Below are 17,571 nucleotides of genomic sequence, written 5' to 3'. Positions count from 1 at the left end.
CGACTGTTTGTGGGACATTGCTGTCATTTTCAATCTACGACTGTTTGTGGGACATTGCTGCCGCGTTCGCCCACAAATATACAGTCAATTCACTTTACAGTGTGTTCTGTGAAGCGCTTTGGGACGTCCTCCCGACGTGAAAAGCGCTATATCAAATGCAAGGATTATTACTATTATTAGTCCTGATATGATAGTATTTTTCTGCAGCAGTGAGTCAAGCTGGATAAACTCCAGGTCAGAACTACAGAGGACTACATGACCATGGTTTTGATCAGCTTCCCCCGTCCCCCAGCTTGGGTTCCCAGCCATCAGTGTAAAATGCTTAAGACACATTCCCCTACTGTGAATGGTGCTGTATACATTGCATTCTGGGCATAGGTTTTGTTTTAATTGATCAATACATTCAGAAATTGGTCACTCACTGGATGGTTGTTTGTGGGACATTGCTGTGCACCAACTGGCTGCCGCGTTTCGCCCACAAAATACACAGTCACTCCACTATAATTTACCCTGTGAAGCGCTTTTAGACGTCTTGACCATGTGATAACCCGCGATACCAAATACAAGGATTATTAATGTTAATACCTGATCGGAGTCCTGTAGCTCAGTGGTTAGAGCACTCGCTTTGCAAGCGAGAGACCTGAGTTCAATTCCAGGCAGAGGGCGAAACCTTGAGCAAGTTTCCTTACTCCACACAGAGCCTAATAATAATCCCTCCAAAACCCAAAACAATAATAAATTGGCATTTCCAATCTACGACTGTTTGTGGGACATTGCTGTGCGCAATTGGCTGCCGCGTTCGCCCACAAATATACAGTCAATTCACTTTACAGTGTGTTGTGTGAAGTGCTTTGGGACGTCCTCCCGACGTGAAAAGCGCTATATCAAATGCGAGGATTATTATTATTATAATTAGACGTGAAGTTCCTATCAATAGGCAGTAGGTCTGGTGTTGTGCCGCATCAATAAGTACGGACGAACATTATGGCTCCAGCTCCGGGGAAGTAATATTTGAGGGGGGACGACAGAGCGGCCAATTTGGGTCAGTGCGTAAGTTGACTATTATCATTTACCGATGACGATGACGAGTGCCCACAAAACGCAAATGGGGGGGAAGAAGAAGGTTTTTTTTTGCAGATTTAAATACTATTTTTTTTTTGGGCGCATTAATCAGTTTGAGGTGAAATCCCTGTTGGGAGCGGCTCCAGTCAACAGTCCCCCCCCCTCCCCCCCCCCACTCCCCCCCCTTCCCCACTCCCCCCCCCCCCTCCCCCACTCCCCCCCCCTCCCCCACTCCCCCCTCCCCCCCCCCCACTCCCCCCCCCTCCCCCACTCCCCCCCTCCCCCACTCCCCCCCTCCCCCACTCCCCCCCCCCTCCCCAACTCCCCCCCCCCTCCCCAACTCCCCCCCCCCTCCCCAACTCCCCCCCCCCTCCCCAACTCTCCCCCCCCCCCCCCAACTCCCCCCCCCCTCCCCCCCCCTCCCCAACTCCCCCCCCCCTCCCCAACTCCCCCCCACTCCCCCTCCCCCCCTCCCCAACTCTGGTGATGATGTGTCTCGACGAGGCCGGAACTTTTGTCCCGGGTCCGTTTCTCCCGGGGAGCGGGAGGGGCGCCGGACTCGCTTCCGCCGCTGCGGCTGTGCACCGCCCCCTCCCTCCCCCCCTCCCCCCCCTCCACCACTTCCCCACGTGCGCTCTCCCCAGCGCGAGCCGAGCCATGGCGGGTCTGGACTTCGTCCCGACCATCGGGGAGGACGAGGAGGTTCCCGAGGAAGAGGAGACGGGGTCCGAGGAGGAGGCGAGTGAGGGGGCGAGTGAGGGAGGGGGGGGGAGGAGGGGGGGCGGGAGGGGAGACTGTGGGGTGGATTACAGCGGTCCTGCCCCTTTGCTATCGTTTCCGAGCGCTTCACGGGACGACACTGTCAAGTGTAGTGACTGTGCGTTTTGTTTAACCCCCCCCCCCCCACCACGTTGTGCGCCTGGAGACGCCTCCCTCAGCCCTCGGTGCTGGGGCAGGGAAGCGCTGCACTGGGGTTGGGTTGGGATGGGGATGTGTTACCCCCCCCCCTCCTCCCCCCCCGGGGTGGGTGTGGGGGGGGTGTTCCCGGTGTCCTGGCCCACGATCTCCCAAATGGAAAGGGTCACTCGCTCCCCCCCCCCCGACTGTTTGCGGGACACCGCTGTACGCCACTGTCCCGCCGGGTTTCGGCCGCAGGGTATACGGTCGATGCGCTTTGCAGTGCGTCCGTCCCCGAAGGGCTTCCCGAGTCGTCTCGATGGCGCGATAGGGCTCTCGGTGTCAAGTGCCATGGAAGGTATTTATCTTCTGCTGGAAAAGAGATGGGATGTTCAACAGCGACCACGACCGCAGCCGCAGCAACGAATTGCATTTGCGCAGCGTCGTTTCACATCGGGAGGGTGTCCCGAGGCGCTGGATGGTGAACGGTTTGCACCCGAGCCGGGGGTTGGAATCAAGAGGGCAGAGAGGGGTGGGGGTTGGAGCATGACCGAAGGCACGGTCGAAGAGGAAGGTCTTGAGACGGGCCTTGAAGGAGGCGTAGGAGGGGGCGAGGAGAAATCCTGGCCAAACATCTTCCAGGTGTTTGGGTTATTCACCAAATGGCTATTGGGAGCCTCTGGTCTGCAGCCGTGTTTGGCTGCACAGTCACTACACTCCGTGGCAGTTACCACTGAAGTACTTTGAGGCCGTTCAAAATTTTATCAATTTACATACTATATATATATATATATATATATAGTGGTAGTACTTTTCACTTTTGAGTCAGAAGATTATGAGTTCAAGCTCTACGTCAGGTCTTTGAGCTCACAGCCCAGGCTGTCTCTCCAGAGCAGTGTTAGGGTACATTGCTGTGCCGTCATTCAGGTGAGACGTTAAACTGAGGTTCCACCTGACTGTTCAGGTGGACATTGACGATCCCATGCCGCTTTTTGAAAAAGGAAAGGAGTTTCTCTCTCCCTGTGGTCCTGGCCAACAATCCTTCAGGTAAAATTGGTCGTTCACTTCATGGCTGCTTGTGGGACATTGCTGTGAGCAAACTGGCTGCCGCGTTTGCCCACAATACTCAATCATTACACGCCACGGTAAAGCCTGTGAAACGCTTTGAGGTGCCTCAACAATGTGATTAAGATATCTATTTCAAATACAAGGATTATTTATGTATTAATACAGCCTGATTTTCTTGCTTTGTTTAGGAGCCAACGGTGGTGTTACTGAAGAGGAAGAGACTTTCAAAGAAACAATGCGCAGATTTCAGCGACGATTTTTTCTTCACAGAAAAGGATGGGGAATGCAGCGAGGACTGGGTGATGGCCGATGTCCTGAACCAGCTGAAGAAAAGGGTGAGGGTTTCGGGGAGGCGATGGAACGGGGAATGAGTCTGCCCAAACCCCGTGATTACCCTAATCCTGCTGAACTCCCCAGTGACCATTGTTTCCCTATTGAGGGAGCTTTGGGTCGCAGGTTGTTCGATGCTGGAGGGTGTCAAGACACCTTATTCTGGCCTCACCCGATATCCCATTTGACATTGTTATAATAATTCTTGGCAAGTTCCTTCCTGGTATCAGCAGTCTTTGTACAGATTTTAATTTTCTTCAATATGGAGGCTTGTTTCTGGAGCACTGGGTGGAGTGATTGTGGCACCAGGCAGGGTATCTGCTTCCCACAATTATGAATCTCTTTCTCTGCCCTCCTTTACCTCGTCCACCCCATTTAATATGCGTTCAGTCTTTGTGAGCCTGGCGAAATAGGTCTCTTGTTGAACATAGAGTTGAACAGCTCTCAGTCAACAACAACAACTTTCATTTATATAGCAGCCCTCACACAGGGTAGCATCCCAGAGCTTTTGACTGATGGAGCAACAGGAGGGTGGAGCTGACTGTAGGCAAGGTTGAATAGGAAGGTCCTTCCCCAAGCTTGATCTCGCTTCCTTCTCTATCTTTAGGTCGTGCTGAAGGAAGGGAGTCAAGCTTGGCACCTATGTTGAGAAGCCGGGTGCAGTGTTAACCCGGCTCCTGGACAATACTTGTTGTGTTCTTAAATTAGTCTTTTGCTGCGGTCAACCTGAGTCAGTTGGTATCGCTCTCACTTTTTAAGTCGAAAGGTCAAGCCCCATGTTAGAACAGAGTCCAGGCTGACACTCCAAATGAATGTTGGGAGGTGCTGCTGCATTGTCAGAGGTGCCATTCTTCAGATGAGATATTAAACCGAGGTCCTGTCAGCCTGTTCAGGTGGATCCTCTGAAGTGCTTTGTGATGCCTTGACAAAATGATAAGGCGCTAATATCAAATGCGAGGATTATTATAACTAATTTCTATGTCTAATCTCAGAAACCAGCAACAACTCTGGATGAAAAGATCGAGCAAGTACGAAAGAAAAGAAAGAAAGAGGTCAGTTTTTTTGCTAGCTTTTTCATAGCAAAACCATGAGCGAACATTTACTTTTTGTCTCTAACCGAGTATCGCTTTGCGGTGGCAAAGCTCGACAAAGCTGTGGTACTCAGTAACAAGAGTGAGCTTTCAGCTCAAGTGTTTCTTTTGCTTTTTAGGAGAACTCTGGAAAAGCAGCAAAGAAAATAAAGTCAGAGTCTGGAGAGGACACTGAGCTCAATTCTGACACAGCAAAGCAAGGGGAGGAGGGAGATAATGGGGAGGAGGAAGAAGATGCCGGTGAGGAGGAATTGGATGGTGAGAATGAGATGGAAGAGGGTGACGAAGATGGTGAAGATATTGAAGACTCTGAATCAGAGTTCTCCTCTGAGGACATTGATGTGTTACAGAAAGCAGGTAAATGTGCAGGCAAGCCCATTGCCATTGGGTTTCCCACAGTTCGTCTATCGGGTTGAGAAGTTAACCGAAGGTCCCGTCTGCCTGTTCGGGTGATGTTAAAGATCCCATGGTACTATTCGAAAACAGAAGGGAGTTTCTTTCTCCCAATGTCCTGACCGACAATCCCCCGAATAAAATTGGTCTCTCGCTCCATTGCTGTTTTTGGGACGCTGCTGTGCACAAATTGGCTGCTATGTTTTGCCCACAAAATACACAGTCACTCCACTTTATCATATATCCTGTGAAGCTCTTTTGAGACGTCTCGACAATGTGATAAAATGACAACGTGAATCAAATGCAAGGATTATTATTATTCTCATGCACCATCACACTTGTATTTGTTCTGCCAATGTGCTCACTGACCTACTGTGTATTGTTCCACAGACACTTTGAAAGTGAAGGAGAAGCGGAGAAAGAAGAAGGCAGGGGCTGAGCCGGTGAGTCTCAGTCCAGGGAATGCAGGTTTTTGTTTGTTCAGCTGGGTGTCCTACACTAGAGGAAACCCATCACCATGCTTAAGGGTATCCAAACCAAGCTGAGATTTCCGTGCATCCCACCTACACATGGAAATTACAGAGATAGATTGTTGGAATGGAATGGGCACTCTCTGCCTGGAGGGACACATCATGCTTACCTAATTCCCGGAAAGTGTTGGGCGCAGGTTGGCAGGAGCCAACCTTTGGGGACCCCAGAGTGTGCATTGGTGTAATTGCTGGAGTCTAACCAGCTAAAACCGCATAGCTTGTCATTGAGAGCACTGTCTGGTAAGCTTTCCTACTGCTTGTCCAGCTAGGGCCACCCTAGTCAATAGGGTTTTGGCTGCAGAGTTAACAGTTGCAGATTCAACTCCTGTTGCTGCGCATTAAGAGTCATTTGCTTTGCCCACCAAGCTCTGCCCGCCCTGTTGCCCCGCTTTGGCACTCTGCCCTATTCCACTCTGTGTGTGTGTGTTACAGAAAGCAGGTTTCACCCTCTCTGCATGTAAACCTTTGTTTTTTGTTCAGCCAAGTTTTAGTTTATGGACGTGACCTCGCTGGGCGGGTCGTAAACGAAGAGTAGTGGGGAGGGTGGGGGGAAGTATAGAGTGACTGATGGAGGAGGAGGGCAGTGGTCAGAGACCTGACTGGGGGCTGGTGGGTGTCAGCTGATGATTGTCGCAGAGACTGAGAAGCTGAGGGGAAATGGGAGTGAGTGGAAGTTTGCGGAAGTAGGAGGGGAAGCATAGTGCAAGTTGGGTGATATCCAGGTTCAAGGCATTAACTCTGTTTTCCTGTAGTTCTTTGAGGATGCTCCACAGTTCGACGACAGCCTCATGTTCCCGGACATGAATCTATCCCGACCTCTGTTAAAGGTACGGTACTTTAGAACCCTATCGTTCATGGAGCACAGGCACCACCTCTTCTCTCTGTCACCTCAAATGTTACCCAGATGGATTGGGATCTGATAGGATAAGCCATGTGGGGGCAGGAGAGACCCATCATCACTGCAAGTTGCTCCCCCCCCCCCTCCACCATGTTAATACCGTGTAGTCTAAGCTGACACTCCATTGCAGCACTGCAAAGGTATTGCCTTGTTGGAGGTATCATCCTTGGGATAAGATGTTAAACCGAGGTCCCGCCTGCCTATTCAGATGGATATTAAAGATCCCATGGCGCTATTCAAAAAGAGAAGGGAGTCTCTCCCGGTGTCCTGGCCAACAATTCTCCAGGCAAAATTGGTCACGCATTCCATGGCTGTTTATGGGATATTGCTGGGTCCATATCGGCTTTAATCTTCACCTGCAGTCACTCCACTGTACAGTAAATCATGTGAAGCACTTTCAACAACAACAACAAGATTCCATTTATAGAGCGCCTTTCACGTCGGGAGGACGTCAGTCATTCTTCCAATGTGAGAGGCACAATACTGAAGGCACGGGTTATTATTTCCATCATCAGATGCATTCTTGCCTATTTCTTGATAGCTGTCTGTATGGCAGAGTCATCATATCCAGTCACTGACTGAGCGACACAGAACCCAAAGGTCTTGGTTGTTGCTGGATTCCACCCTGGCTTGTGCTGAGTTAGCTGATCTCAGAGCAGGGTAGGCTTGGCTGTGATATGCCCTGTCTCTGCGTCTTCCCACAAGAACCAAGTGCAGAATGACCACTTGGGTGAGGTACTGGAGGGGGTCGTACAGGGCTTTATAGTTTCTTTCAAGGCGCTGGGACGTGCTCCCGACGTGAAAGGAGTTATACAAATTTAACTTCTTGTTTTTGTATAATGAAGATTTCTATACAGCTTATCATTATGTGAGCAGTTTATCTTTTAATTGAATATGTACAGTATCTACATACTTGTGCAGTGCAGGTCTAGGTGAATGCTGAAACAGAGTGTGAGATCAATGGTTCCAGGACTGGTTTTGTTTTGTTCTAACCGTTTCCTTTCCTCTGTGTGTTTCTGTTTTTAGGCGATCACATCCATGGGTTTTAAGCAGCCGACCCCCATTCAGAAATCGTGCATCCCCCTGGGTTTGCTGGGCAGGGACCTGTGTGCTTGTGCTGCTACTGGCACAGGTACGTGCTCACTCCATAAGGCCAGGCCTGTAACCTGGTGATAATCCTGACCCAGAGATGGGTACCTGTCAGAGAGTCGTGTAACGTACTGGTTAGAGCGCTCGCCTCACAAGCAAGAGGACCCAGGTTTGATTCCCGGTCAGAGAAAAAAGTTAGGCATGTTTCCTTACTCCACACGCCTCTGTTTACCTAGCAGTAAGTAGGAACAATAATCCTATAATAATAATCCTTTCATTTAATATAGTGCGTTATCACATCTTCAGAACGTCTCAAAGCATTTCACAGAATATACTGTAAAGTGAATTGACTGTATATTTTGTAGGCAAAACTGGATTGTTAGTTGATTGGCGGATTGCTTTCCCATGGGTAATGATCCCTACAAAAAAATGTACAAAAAATAATAATAATTTCTGCGACTGTTTATGGGACACCTCTGTGTCACCGCAATTGTCTGCCGCATTTCGTCCGCTGGTTTCTGCCAGTGCCGTTAACAAGTAGTCTAGTCTTCTCGAATATTCCCTGACACCAGGTTACACTGCTGCTGCCTGAGAGTGTGGATGCTGCAGCTTCTACACAATAAACAAAGTCACCCACCCATGTTCACATTGTGCGAGTGGCCATCTTCGGATATGAAGGGTAACTGTTAGAATCCTAAACTGGGTAGTTGTCACTGATTTCCTGGAGCAAATTCCCAACCTTGGCAGATATACGTTCCACTTTTACCAGCAACCCTTCAGTGTTAGAAAGCCATACTAACCTCTTGCTCCTCTCGCTCTCCTCAGGTAAAACCGCTGCCTTCATGCTGCCAGTCCTGGAGCGTTTGATCTATAAGCCACGTCAGGCTCCGGTTACCCGGGTGCTGGTCCTAGTTCCCACACGAGAGCTCGGAATCCAGGTGCACGCCGTGGCCAAGCTGTTATCACAGTACACGGCCATCACTGTCTGTCTCACTGTCGGTACGTTTAGATTACATCGAGGGGTGTGGGTCAGGACTGTCCGGGTCCCTAGTACAGTAAGGAAGCTTTTTGTTGTGTTTAGGTTTGGGAGTGAGGACCGGACATTTTTCTTTCAGTTTGAGATGCGTCACAAGGATTATATAGTAGAGAGTTGCAGTGAAATTAGGCTTTGAATACAGAACAGTATAAAAATAAAAATAATCCTTGCATTTGATATAGCGCCTTATCACATTGTTGAGACTTCTCAAAGCGCTTCACAGAATATACTGTAAAGTGAATTGACTATATTTTGTGGGTGAAACACCCATTCGAAGCAGTGAACTGTCTAAAATATATTTTTCAAATAACTTTATACTATCCTGTGGTCGGGCATTGTACCGCAGAGATGCCATTGTAGCGCTTGTGGTACTGAGTGGTTCTGAGGGTCCTACACCCCGCAGTGGGTTAGCATAGAAAGATCTGCCTCTTCAGTTTATAAATTTAGGTCAGGAGAGATGTAAGAGGTGTGATGAAAGCAAGGTTAGCCTTTCCTCTGATGTTGCTCAGTACCTGAGGTGTGCTGTTACTCTCCAGGTGGACTGGACGTAAGAACTCAGGAGGCGTCTCTGAGGGCAGGACCTGATGTGCTGATTGCCACACCCGGCCGGCTGATCGACCACTTACACAACTGTCCGTCTTTTGACCTCAGCAGCATTGAGATCCTCATTCTGGACGAAGCAGACAGGTAATGTGGGGGCAGAACAGCCACGGGGATGTGTAGGGGAGTGAGGGCAGGACTGAGGTGAAATCTGTGCAGGTGGGTAATGCGGGAGATGATGGCAAATGAGTAAAATTCATTTAGAATGGGGGCAACGCAGGCTCAGGGAATTAAACACCTACAACTCAGCTCCTGTCCTTAACTTTGAGAGTAATACAAAGTATTAGTTTCCATTGAGAGACTACCATTGAAAGCCTCTCTCTCCCCCCCACAGATAGCTGAAATGTTACCTCTGTCCCCGAGTTTAATAGATCAGTCCAGAGATCTATATGTTTGTGTCAGAGATACCCTTTTCCCCGCCCCTCCCTGTTTCTGAGCCTCCATGGAGCCTCTGATTGAGGAGTATCGACAGGGCGGGCAGGTTAGAGACCAGACTGAGTGGGGATGTGGCAGAGATCAGTATGGCTGCTGCTGTTGGCTCGACTTGCCTCCGAAGTGAGTGGGCACTGATCTGAAGATGGCTGCCAAGCAGCCACAATCACATGAGCCACATCCACCAAATATTAATGTTATTTTAACATTGCACACAGAATATCAGAGGGTGAGAACAACAGAACGTAAACCTAAACCATTACTGTTACTTTATATAAGTGCCCTATTTGATACAGAAAATTGTGGATTCCTTCCTTCCTTCCTTTTTTCTAATCTCTCTGTCTCTCTGTTTCCATTTCTCTTTCCATCTCCTTCTTTACATCTCTGTCTCACTTTCTGTCTCCTTCTTTCCATCGCTCTCCCCCCACCCCCCCAGAATGCTGGATGAGTACTTTGAGGAGCAGATGAAGGAGATCATCCGGCTCTGCTCTCACCAACGACAGACCATGCTGTTCTCCGCCACCATGACCGATGAGGTACGTTAATTTAACATTAACTATTTTCCTCCAAGTTAGAAGATTTCATTTGACTATACTACACTGACCCACGCCCTCATTCACTCCCTTGTTCTCTCTCTCTCTGTCTGTCTGTTTCTCTCCTGTCGTCATGTAGGTGAAAGACTTGGCGTCGGTGTCATTAAAGAATCCAGTGAAGATCTTCGTGAACAGCAACACCGACGTGGCACCGTTTCTCCGTCAGGAATTCATCCGAATCCGCCCGAACCGCGAGGGGGACAGAGAGGCCATCATTGGAGGTAACCATCCTGGGACCTGGGTGGGGCCACTGCCCTGTGGGGGGAGCCACTCGGCAGGTTAAACCGAGGTCCCGTCTGCCTGTCCAGGTGGACATCACGGATCCCATGGCGGAGGCTGTTTTAACGTGGAGTATTGCGTTTGATGCAATGTGCCCTGTGTTTTCGTGTCCGCAGCCCTCCTGACCCGAACCTTCCTTGACCACGTGATGCTGTTCATACAGACCAAGAAACAGGCACATCGTATGCACATCGTGCTGGGGCTGATGGGGCTGCGGGTGGGGGAGCTGCACGGTGACCTCTCCCAGACACAGCGACTGGAGTCCCTGAGGTGAGCCATGAGGTGACTGGTGTCAGTAATCCAACTCGGGATTTCCTGTTCCGTGCTTCTTGGTCCCCTGCAGTCTCAGATGTTCATAGATTATTACAGACATGGGCCATTCAGCCCATCAACATGGTAGGCTGAATGGTGTTTTCTTAACATGAGCCATCCCATGAAATCCCGATAATTAATGGGATAGAAAATTAGAAAACAATTGAACGCACTGAATTTAAAAAGCTTTGTTCACGTCTCCATTTAAATGCACACTGTGTGTGTGTACATTTAAGCACTCTTGAGACGCTGGAAAGGCACTATGTAAATGTAAGTTGTGTGTGTTAGGGTAAATACTCTGTTGAACACTAATTGTTTAGACTTATATTTGGAATCCTGTCACATGGTGCACTCGCTTTGCAAGCGAGAGGACCTGGATTCGATGCCTAGGCGAGGCAAAATCTTAGGCAAGTTTCCTTACTCCCGCATCTCTGTTTACTTAGCATATAAAAAAAATTGGTCACTCAATCCACGACTGTTTGTGGGACACTGCTGTGCGCAATTAGCTGCCGCATTTCGCCCACAAAATATACGGTCAATTCACTTTGCAGTATATTCTGTGAAGCGCTTTGAGACGTCTCAACGATGTGATAGAGTGCTATATATCAAATGCAAGGATTATTATTATAATATCGTGTGTGTTTGTGCTAACAGGCGCTTCAAGGATGAACAAATTGACATCCTCGTGGCAACCGATGTTGCTGCCAGAGGCCTGGACATCGACGGGGTCAAAACCGTAAGTAACTCAGCAACAGAACATCAGATTGTGGGAGGAGGGATGGTTCATCCATTCGCTCATGAATGCTCGTATGCAGACCTTGACGTGTGCAAAATGGCTGCCGTGGATGTTTCCAAATACAGTCACTTATCTTTCGGCGAGACGTTTTGATGCGACGAGGGTCTGTGAAAATGAAAGTTTGTGGAGCCGGGGTTCGCTGAGGGACGTTCTCTTGTCTCCCTGCCCAGGTCATTAACTTCACGATGCCCAACACAGTGAAGCACTACGTGCACAGAGTGGGCCGCACAGCGCGGGCCGGCCGCAGCGGGCGGTCCGTCTCCCTCGTGGGGGAGCAGGAGCGCAAGATGCTGAAAGAGATTGTGAGGAAAGCCAAAACCGCAGTGAAGGCTCGGGTCATCCCCCAAGGTGAGCGGGATGGGGGGGTGGTCAGACAAATTGGGTTACTCAATCTATGACTGTGGGACATTGTTGTACGCAATTGTTTCGCCCACAAGATATACAAGTCAATATACTTTACAATATACTCGTCCAACTCCACTGGCTTCCCATCACACAGAGGATACAGTTGTTCAAGACCCTGGTCTTCGCCTTCAAAGCCCTCCTCGGCCCTGCTCCCCATTCTGCCTCTGTGACGACCTAACCTCCTACCACCCTGTTCGCTCCCTCCGCTCAACGGGCTCCGGCCTGCTTCACGTCTCCCACCTCGCCTGCCCACCATTGGCGGGCGGGCTTTCAGCCACTTTGCCCCCACCCTCTGGAACTCCATCCCGCAGTCCCTCTGCCTCATCCCCTCCCTTATCGCCTTCAAGACCTGTCTCAAGACCCTCCTCTTCGACCGTGCCTTCGGTCACCCTCTTTTCCCGCCTGCCCTCCACCCTCCTCGATCCCGACCCCCAGCCTGAGTCCAAAACACTGAACGTCCAGTGCCTTGGGACATCCTCCCGACATGAGGGGTGCTACACAAATGTCATTTTGTTGTTGAAGCGCTTTGAGACGTCTCAACAACGTGATAAGTGCTGTATCGAATGCAAGGATTATTATTAATAATAAATATTAAACAGATCAGAACGCAACTGAGCACAACTCCACCCTCCACTAGCAATGCAAGTGCTTTTCCCTGACAACGATGCATGTTGTGTTTATGGACAAAGCAGTTCACTCAGTCACTTACAGTAAATATAAATGCAGCATGTGTATCCAGATGTTTCCCTGTCCTCTACAGTTACTTCTGTCTAGTTGCTTACCCTCCCCCACCCGTCCCAGCTCTCACCTCCCCCCTACACACACACACACACACACTCACTCTGACACTTTTTTTTCTCTCTCTCTGACCCTCTCTCCTCCTCTCCTGGCTGTGCTTTCTCGAACCCTCTTGACCTGTCCTCTCACAGAGGTGGTGATGAAGTTCCGGGATAAGATTGAGAAGATGGAGAAGGAGATTTACGCTGTGTTGCAGCTGGAGAAGGAAGAGAAGATGCTGCAGAAAACCGAGGCTCAGGTATGTGATGTGACAGTCCTGGCTCAATCACATTCAGTTACTGCTAACATCCAATGAGACAAAGCTGAGTTTGATAACATCTGTAACACAGCAGTGAGTTTTGATGATGTACATTGCAAAATGTGTAGTGATTTTTATGGATTCCTACAAACCATACTTGTACCCCATGCCACTGTGAAGAAAATGTACCATTTTTTCCTTCAGTTTTCTGTCCATCTCTCCCCAAAATCACTATCCATTTTGCCCTATCCTTTCCTCGTTCTCCTTCATATTCCACTCTTTTAAATCTTGCCTAATTCCCTTTAAGAAGCTATTATGGATTAAACATCCACATTCCAACTATCTTCCATTGTAAAATAATTCTAACCTCTCTCGCTCTCTCTCTGTTTCGCTAATGAGGAGGCAGCACTCGCACTGACCCAGATCTGCTCGTTCCCTGCAGGTGAACACCGCCAAACGTAAGTTGCAGAAGAACGAGGAGGAGGAGAACAGACCAGATCGTGGCTGGTTCCAAACCAGAGAGGAGAGGAAGAAAGAGAAACGTGAGCTTCCGCCTGAGATCCCACGGCCTTTCAGTATTGTTACAGTAACATTACTGGAGGGAAGTGGGGGGGGGGGAGAGAGAGGGAAGGAGAGGTGGGAGGGAGAGAGAGTGGGAAGGGAGCGAAAATGGGGACGGGGAAAAGAGAGGGTCGGGGTGTCTAATTGGCAGCTCGCTCCTCTGATAAGTAGCGACACTTCCTTCCCCTCGCACCTCCCTGTCTCTTGCTGGTTGGTTGGCTGTTTGTAGGGAGAGCCCCAGTGTGAACAAGCTGGTAGAGAGCTGAGCTGCTGGAATGTCAGAAACATTGGGGGAAAACGTCAAACTGACCTGTTCAATGTTTCTCTTAAACCAGTTTACTCGCTGGCTTTAATCCTGCATTTCCTTCCCCAAACCCAGTTGCGAAAGCCCTGCAGGATTTTGACGTGGCCTTGAGAGGGAAACAACGCCGGAAAAAGTTCATGGACAACATCAAGAAAAAGGGGGAGATGACGGTAGGTTCCCGAGGCTGTCCAAGGTCGTTGTGCGTGTCTGTGCTCAGGATCCCCCTCAGCCTGATCCCCCTCAGCCTGGCTCAGTTGGTAGCACGTTCGTCTCTGGGTCAGAAAATTGCGGGTTCAATTTTCAACAGGTCTCGCATTTCTTCGGGCCCACGGGGAAACTCCCACGAGAATCCTGACCTATTTGCCAACGCTGCCTCACCAGCGAGATGGCACGCTGTGGGCGTTCCGTGAGCTGCCCAGCTGCAGCGTTGGTAAACATGCTGGGAGCCTAGCAGGAAATTAGTAATACATTACGAAATGCACGAACATTCACTTAGAACTGGCCTCTGAAAAGGGCGTCTGTATACTGACCGGGCTAACGACAAAAATGGCGGTCACTAGTTGCCTTAAGACAGGTGGTTGCTGAATAGAGGTGGTTTACTATGGAAAGTTGGTCAGAGCTGTTCCAGGCAGGATGGTTGTTGACAGCAGGTGGTGGGTGCTGAACAGAGGTGCTTGACCATTTGTAATTAGGAATTCTGATTTGGCTTAAGTGAGGATCCCTTATGGACACTGGGACTGTCTGTCACTCGCTGATGCTCTGAAAGTTGAGAAGAATTTCTGTCAATTAAGACGCTGTTGATGTGGGTTTGTTTTGTGCTGCAGGGGGAGGACAGAGCGCAGTTTGAAATCCTGAAATCACAGATGTACGCAGAGCGGGTAGCGAAACGAGCGCGGAAACCGAAACGAGCACGCTTCATGGAGGAGGAGCCGAACACGGCAACAGCTGGGGGTGAGTGCACAAGGGGGAGCCAAGCTGCGGTTCTATTCCTGGGGCACGACTGTCACTTCGTCTCTGTGATACAGCGGCCGTGGGAAACAGCGTCAGCCTGAAATATAATTTTTCTCTTTTCTTCCCACACACCCCCCGCCCCCACAGGGAAAAACAAGACGAAGAAACCAAAGTCCATGTTCGATAAGGAATTGACAAACACGAGCCGCAAGGCCCTTAAGCAGTACCGAGCCGGGTGAGTGTTGTGAATGTGCCAGGCGGGCGGGCCGAGGAGCCGGTAACAAGGCTGTGCGGAAGGAATGGTAGGGAGTGCGGCGGGACAGACGGTGTGGGTGCACGGCGGAGGGGTTTGTGGGTGCGTGGGGCAGGCTGTGTGGTTGTGTGAGATGAGTGTTTTGCAGTTTAAGTAGAATTCATTGTTCTCGGTTTTCTAGTTTAGAATCACGTACACAGCTCTGGTATTATTCCACCCTCAGTTCTCAATAAGTACTAATTTAAGATTTGGTTCCTCCCAGGCCATCGTTTGAAGACAGGAAAAGACTTGGAATACAGAGGAAAGGAGGTGCCTTCAAATCCAAGTCTCGGTGAGTTTGTTGATATGAATGGTGAAGGAACAAATGGCTTCCTTCCAGTTACATAGCACTTTGCCTGTCTATATTGGCTCGCACACAAAACAACAACCCACAAAAGCAGCAGTGGAGAAATGAAAGATTTCGAGATGTTCACCAGAGATGGGATTTTTAAATCGAGTGTGATTTTCCATTCCTGGTCTCTCTTGTGCTAGAAAGTCCAAGAAAGACGCCATACAGGGTGAATCACAAGTCCTCGCTCAGTTTTTAATTACTGATGTTCTTTTTTAAACACAACATTGGTAGAGAGTGTGCAGCTATTACAGGAGATGACTTTCAATGCATTCATGAAAGTTTTTGTCACCGAGTTATGTGTAAACATCTACATGGCACTGTCACTTTGAAAATCTCATATACACCTGAATAAGGACTTTTGCTTCACCCTGTATAAATACAAGTTGTTGTTGAATAGTCTCTAGTTACACAGCCCAACAGGGAGCTTTTCACTACATCCTCACCCGGCTCCTTTGACTTATCACCCGAGTTCAAGATCCTCATTCTACCTTCTAACTCCCTCCACAGTCCACCTCTGTGACCTCCTCAAATTGTACTGACCTGGCTACTCCCTTTGCTCAACCGGCACCGGCCTGCTTTCATGTGCCCTGCGCTACCATTGGCGATTGAGCTTTCAGCCTATATGGCCTTGCTCTCTGGAACTCCATCCCTCTGACTTGCTCCCTCCCTCACCTCATTCACGGTCTGTCTTGGGACCTATATCACTGACCGCAGTTTGTGTCACTTTACCCCTCCCAACCTCCTCGGGTGCAAAGCCAAGATTGTTAAGCGCATTACCAAGTCCTGCCAACATGTAAATATAAATTTGTATTTACGTAAGAATAACCACTTGGTTGAAGTGCCAGCAGGACTGTTTCTCAGCACAAGTGCAGTTTTCAGGAGAGGGGAGAAAACAGTAATCTCAGGATCTAACATTGGTTTGTACTCTGAAAAGGCTGATGTATATTTTGGGTAGGGTGCAGTAATTATCAAGTGTAATTTTGCAGCAGTAAACATGCCTGGTTCAGCAGCAGGTTCCTGACCCTGTGCTTTTGTTTCAGGTATAAAAGGCGGTGAAGTGAAATGAGGGATTATAATGCAGCCATATCCAGAGATGAATAACACGACTCGCTCATGCCAAGAGGCAATTTCACTCCTTGAGCTTTCCCCTTTCACAAATGGGTTTGTACAGTATTTTGGTGGGTTTGATTTCTGTCCAGCGATGAAGAAACCATGACCATAAATAACTCTTGATAACAAAGCTGGCACCAGGAGACATCATCCTCCCCCTCAGCTCCACCGCAAGTAAGATGGCTACAAGTCAGAAACCCCTTCCATGTACAGGGTGTTTACAAAGTCCTTACCCCCCCCCCCTGTTACAAAACAGTGATACAAGCTCAAACAAGTTGTCAGAGATTCATTTCACTTCGTCACTCAATCCATGTTACAGAAGTTGTGGCATTGAACATGGCGCCGGATCATTATCAGCTCTGAAAATAGTGGCGCTCACACACACTGATCCTCTGGAGTCTAAATAGTTAAATACTTGTACTGACTACAATTATCATGATTCAGTTGTTGGACAGTGCACTGTCAGAAAAACACATGGAGTAACAGTACTTTGTGAACACCCTGTACTTCTGCTGCCATAGCTCCAGCTTTTGTTGTGGTTTCAGGCTCCTGGTAGATTGGGATGTCAGCAGAGAGGATGCTGATATGTAAGGCTGTTTCTTCTTAATCTCTAGTGTAAAGCTGGTTAATTGCTGATTGCTTTCCAAGATGTTTATGTAATCTATTTTTATTGACACAAATGTGTATTGTCTAAACAGTATTGATGGCATTGTGTAAAACTGACTTAACCCACCTTCAGTGAATTAACATGACTAGATATTTTATATCTACTCTGAACAACGGTAGATGATGTTCTTTCATGTGTGCTATAACAACACAGCCCGACTGCTAATAAAAATTCTAAACTTAACCATTTTGTAATTGAGAAAACAGACTACACACTGTACCCATGGAGCCATATTTCATTGACTGCCACGTTCACCTACAAAATACATTTTACATTCATACAAATCCTAGAAAACATTTTGAGACATCCCCCCACCCCCCCGGACATGACAGTGTCACAGGTCTTGCTCATTCATTCCCTTCAGAATGAATTCCAGACTTGTATTGGGTCAGATTAAAACACTCAACAGGCACTGCTGCTGCAGAAGGAAGAACTCTATGCAGTGACAGTGAATCAACAATGGAATCTGATGTCAATGCTGGTGTGA

At 48.8% G+C, this 17,571-nt stretch overlaps 1 protein-coding gene across 1 annotated transcript; it reads left to right on the top strand.

Annotated features, from left to right (window-relative positions):
* The first annotated feature begins 1,691 nt into the window (after nucleotides 1-1,691).
* Nucleotides 1,692-17,267, top strand: ddx27 (DEAD (Asp-Glu-Ala-Asp) box polypeptide 27). Its single transcript, XM_007912431.2, has 21 exons — nucleotides 1,692-1,800; nucleotides 3,216-3,362; nucleotides 4,350-4,409; nucleotides 4,568-4,805; nucleotides 5,232-5,284; nucleotides 6,124-6,198; nucleotides 7,296-7,401; nucleotides 8,184-8,357; nucleotides 8,931-9,081; nucleotides 9,863-9,962; nucleotides 10,099-10,240; nucleotides 10,415-10,568; nucleotides 11,265-11,346; nucleotides 11,577-11,754; nucleotides 12,741-12,847; nucleotides 13,290-13,389; nucleotides 13,788-13,882; nucleotides 14,537-14,663; nucleotides 14,811-14,898; nucleotides 15,179-15,247; nucleotides 16,348-17,267. The coding sequence occupies exons 1-21, from the start codon at nucleotides 1,720-1,722 to the stop codon at nucleotides 16,361-16,363; spliced, it is 2,343 nt and encodes a 780-aa protein (XP_007910622.1). The 5' UTR covers nucleotides 1,692-1,719; the 3' UTR covers nucleotides 16,364-17,267.
* Nucleotides 17,268-17,571: the final 304 nt, after the last annotated feature.

This window comes from Callorhinchus milii, unplaced genomic scaffold, assembly GCF_018977255.1.
Source record: "Callorhinchus milii isolate IMCB2004 unplaced genomic scaffold, IMCB_Cmil_1.0 Scaffold18, whole genome shotgun sequence".
NCBI classification, from domain to species: domain Eukaryota; kingdom Metazoa; phylum Chordata; class Chondrichthyes; order Chimaeriformes; family Callorhinchidae; genus Callorhinchus; species Callorhinchus milii.
This window is presented reverse-complemented; position numbering and strand designations above follow the sequence as displayed.

Bases quoted from the DNA above. Each gene is read 5' to 3' on its own strand.
- ddx27 (XM_007912431.2), top strand. From the start codon at position 1,720: ATGGCGGGTCTGGACTTCGTCCCGACCATCGGGGAGGACGAGGAGGTT. The intron at 11,347-11,576 runs GTAAGTAACTCA...CTCCCTGCCCAG, and splicing joins ACATCGACGGGGTCAAAACC to GTCATTAACTTCACGATGCC. The intron at 13,883-14,536 runs GTAGGTTCCCGA...TTTGTGCTGCAG, and splicing joins AGAAAAAGGGGGAGATGACG to GGGGAGGACAGAGCGCAGTT.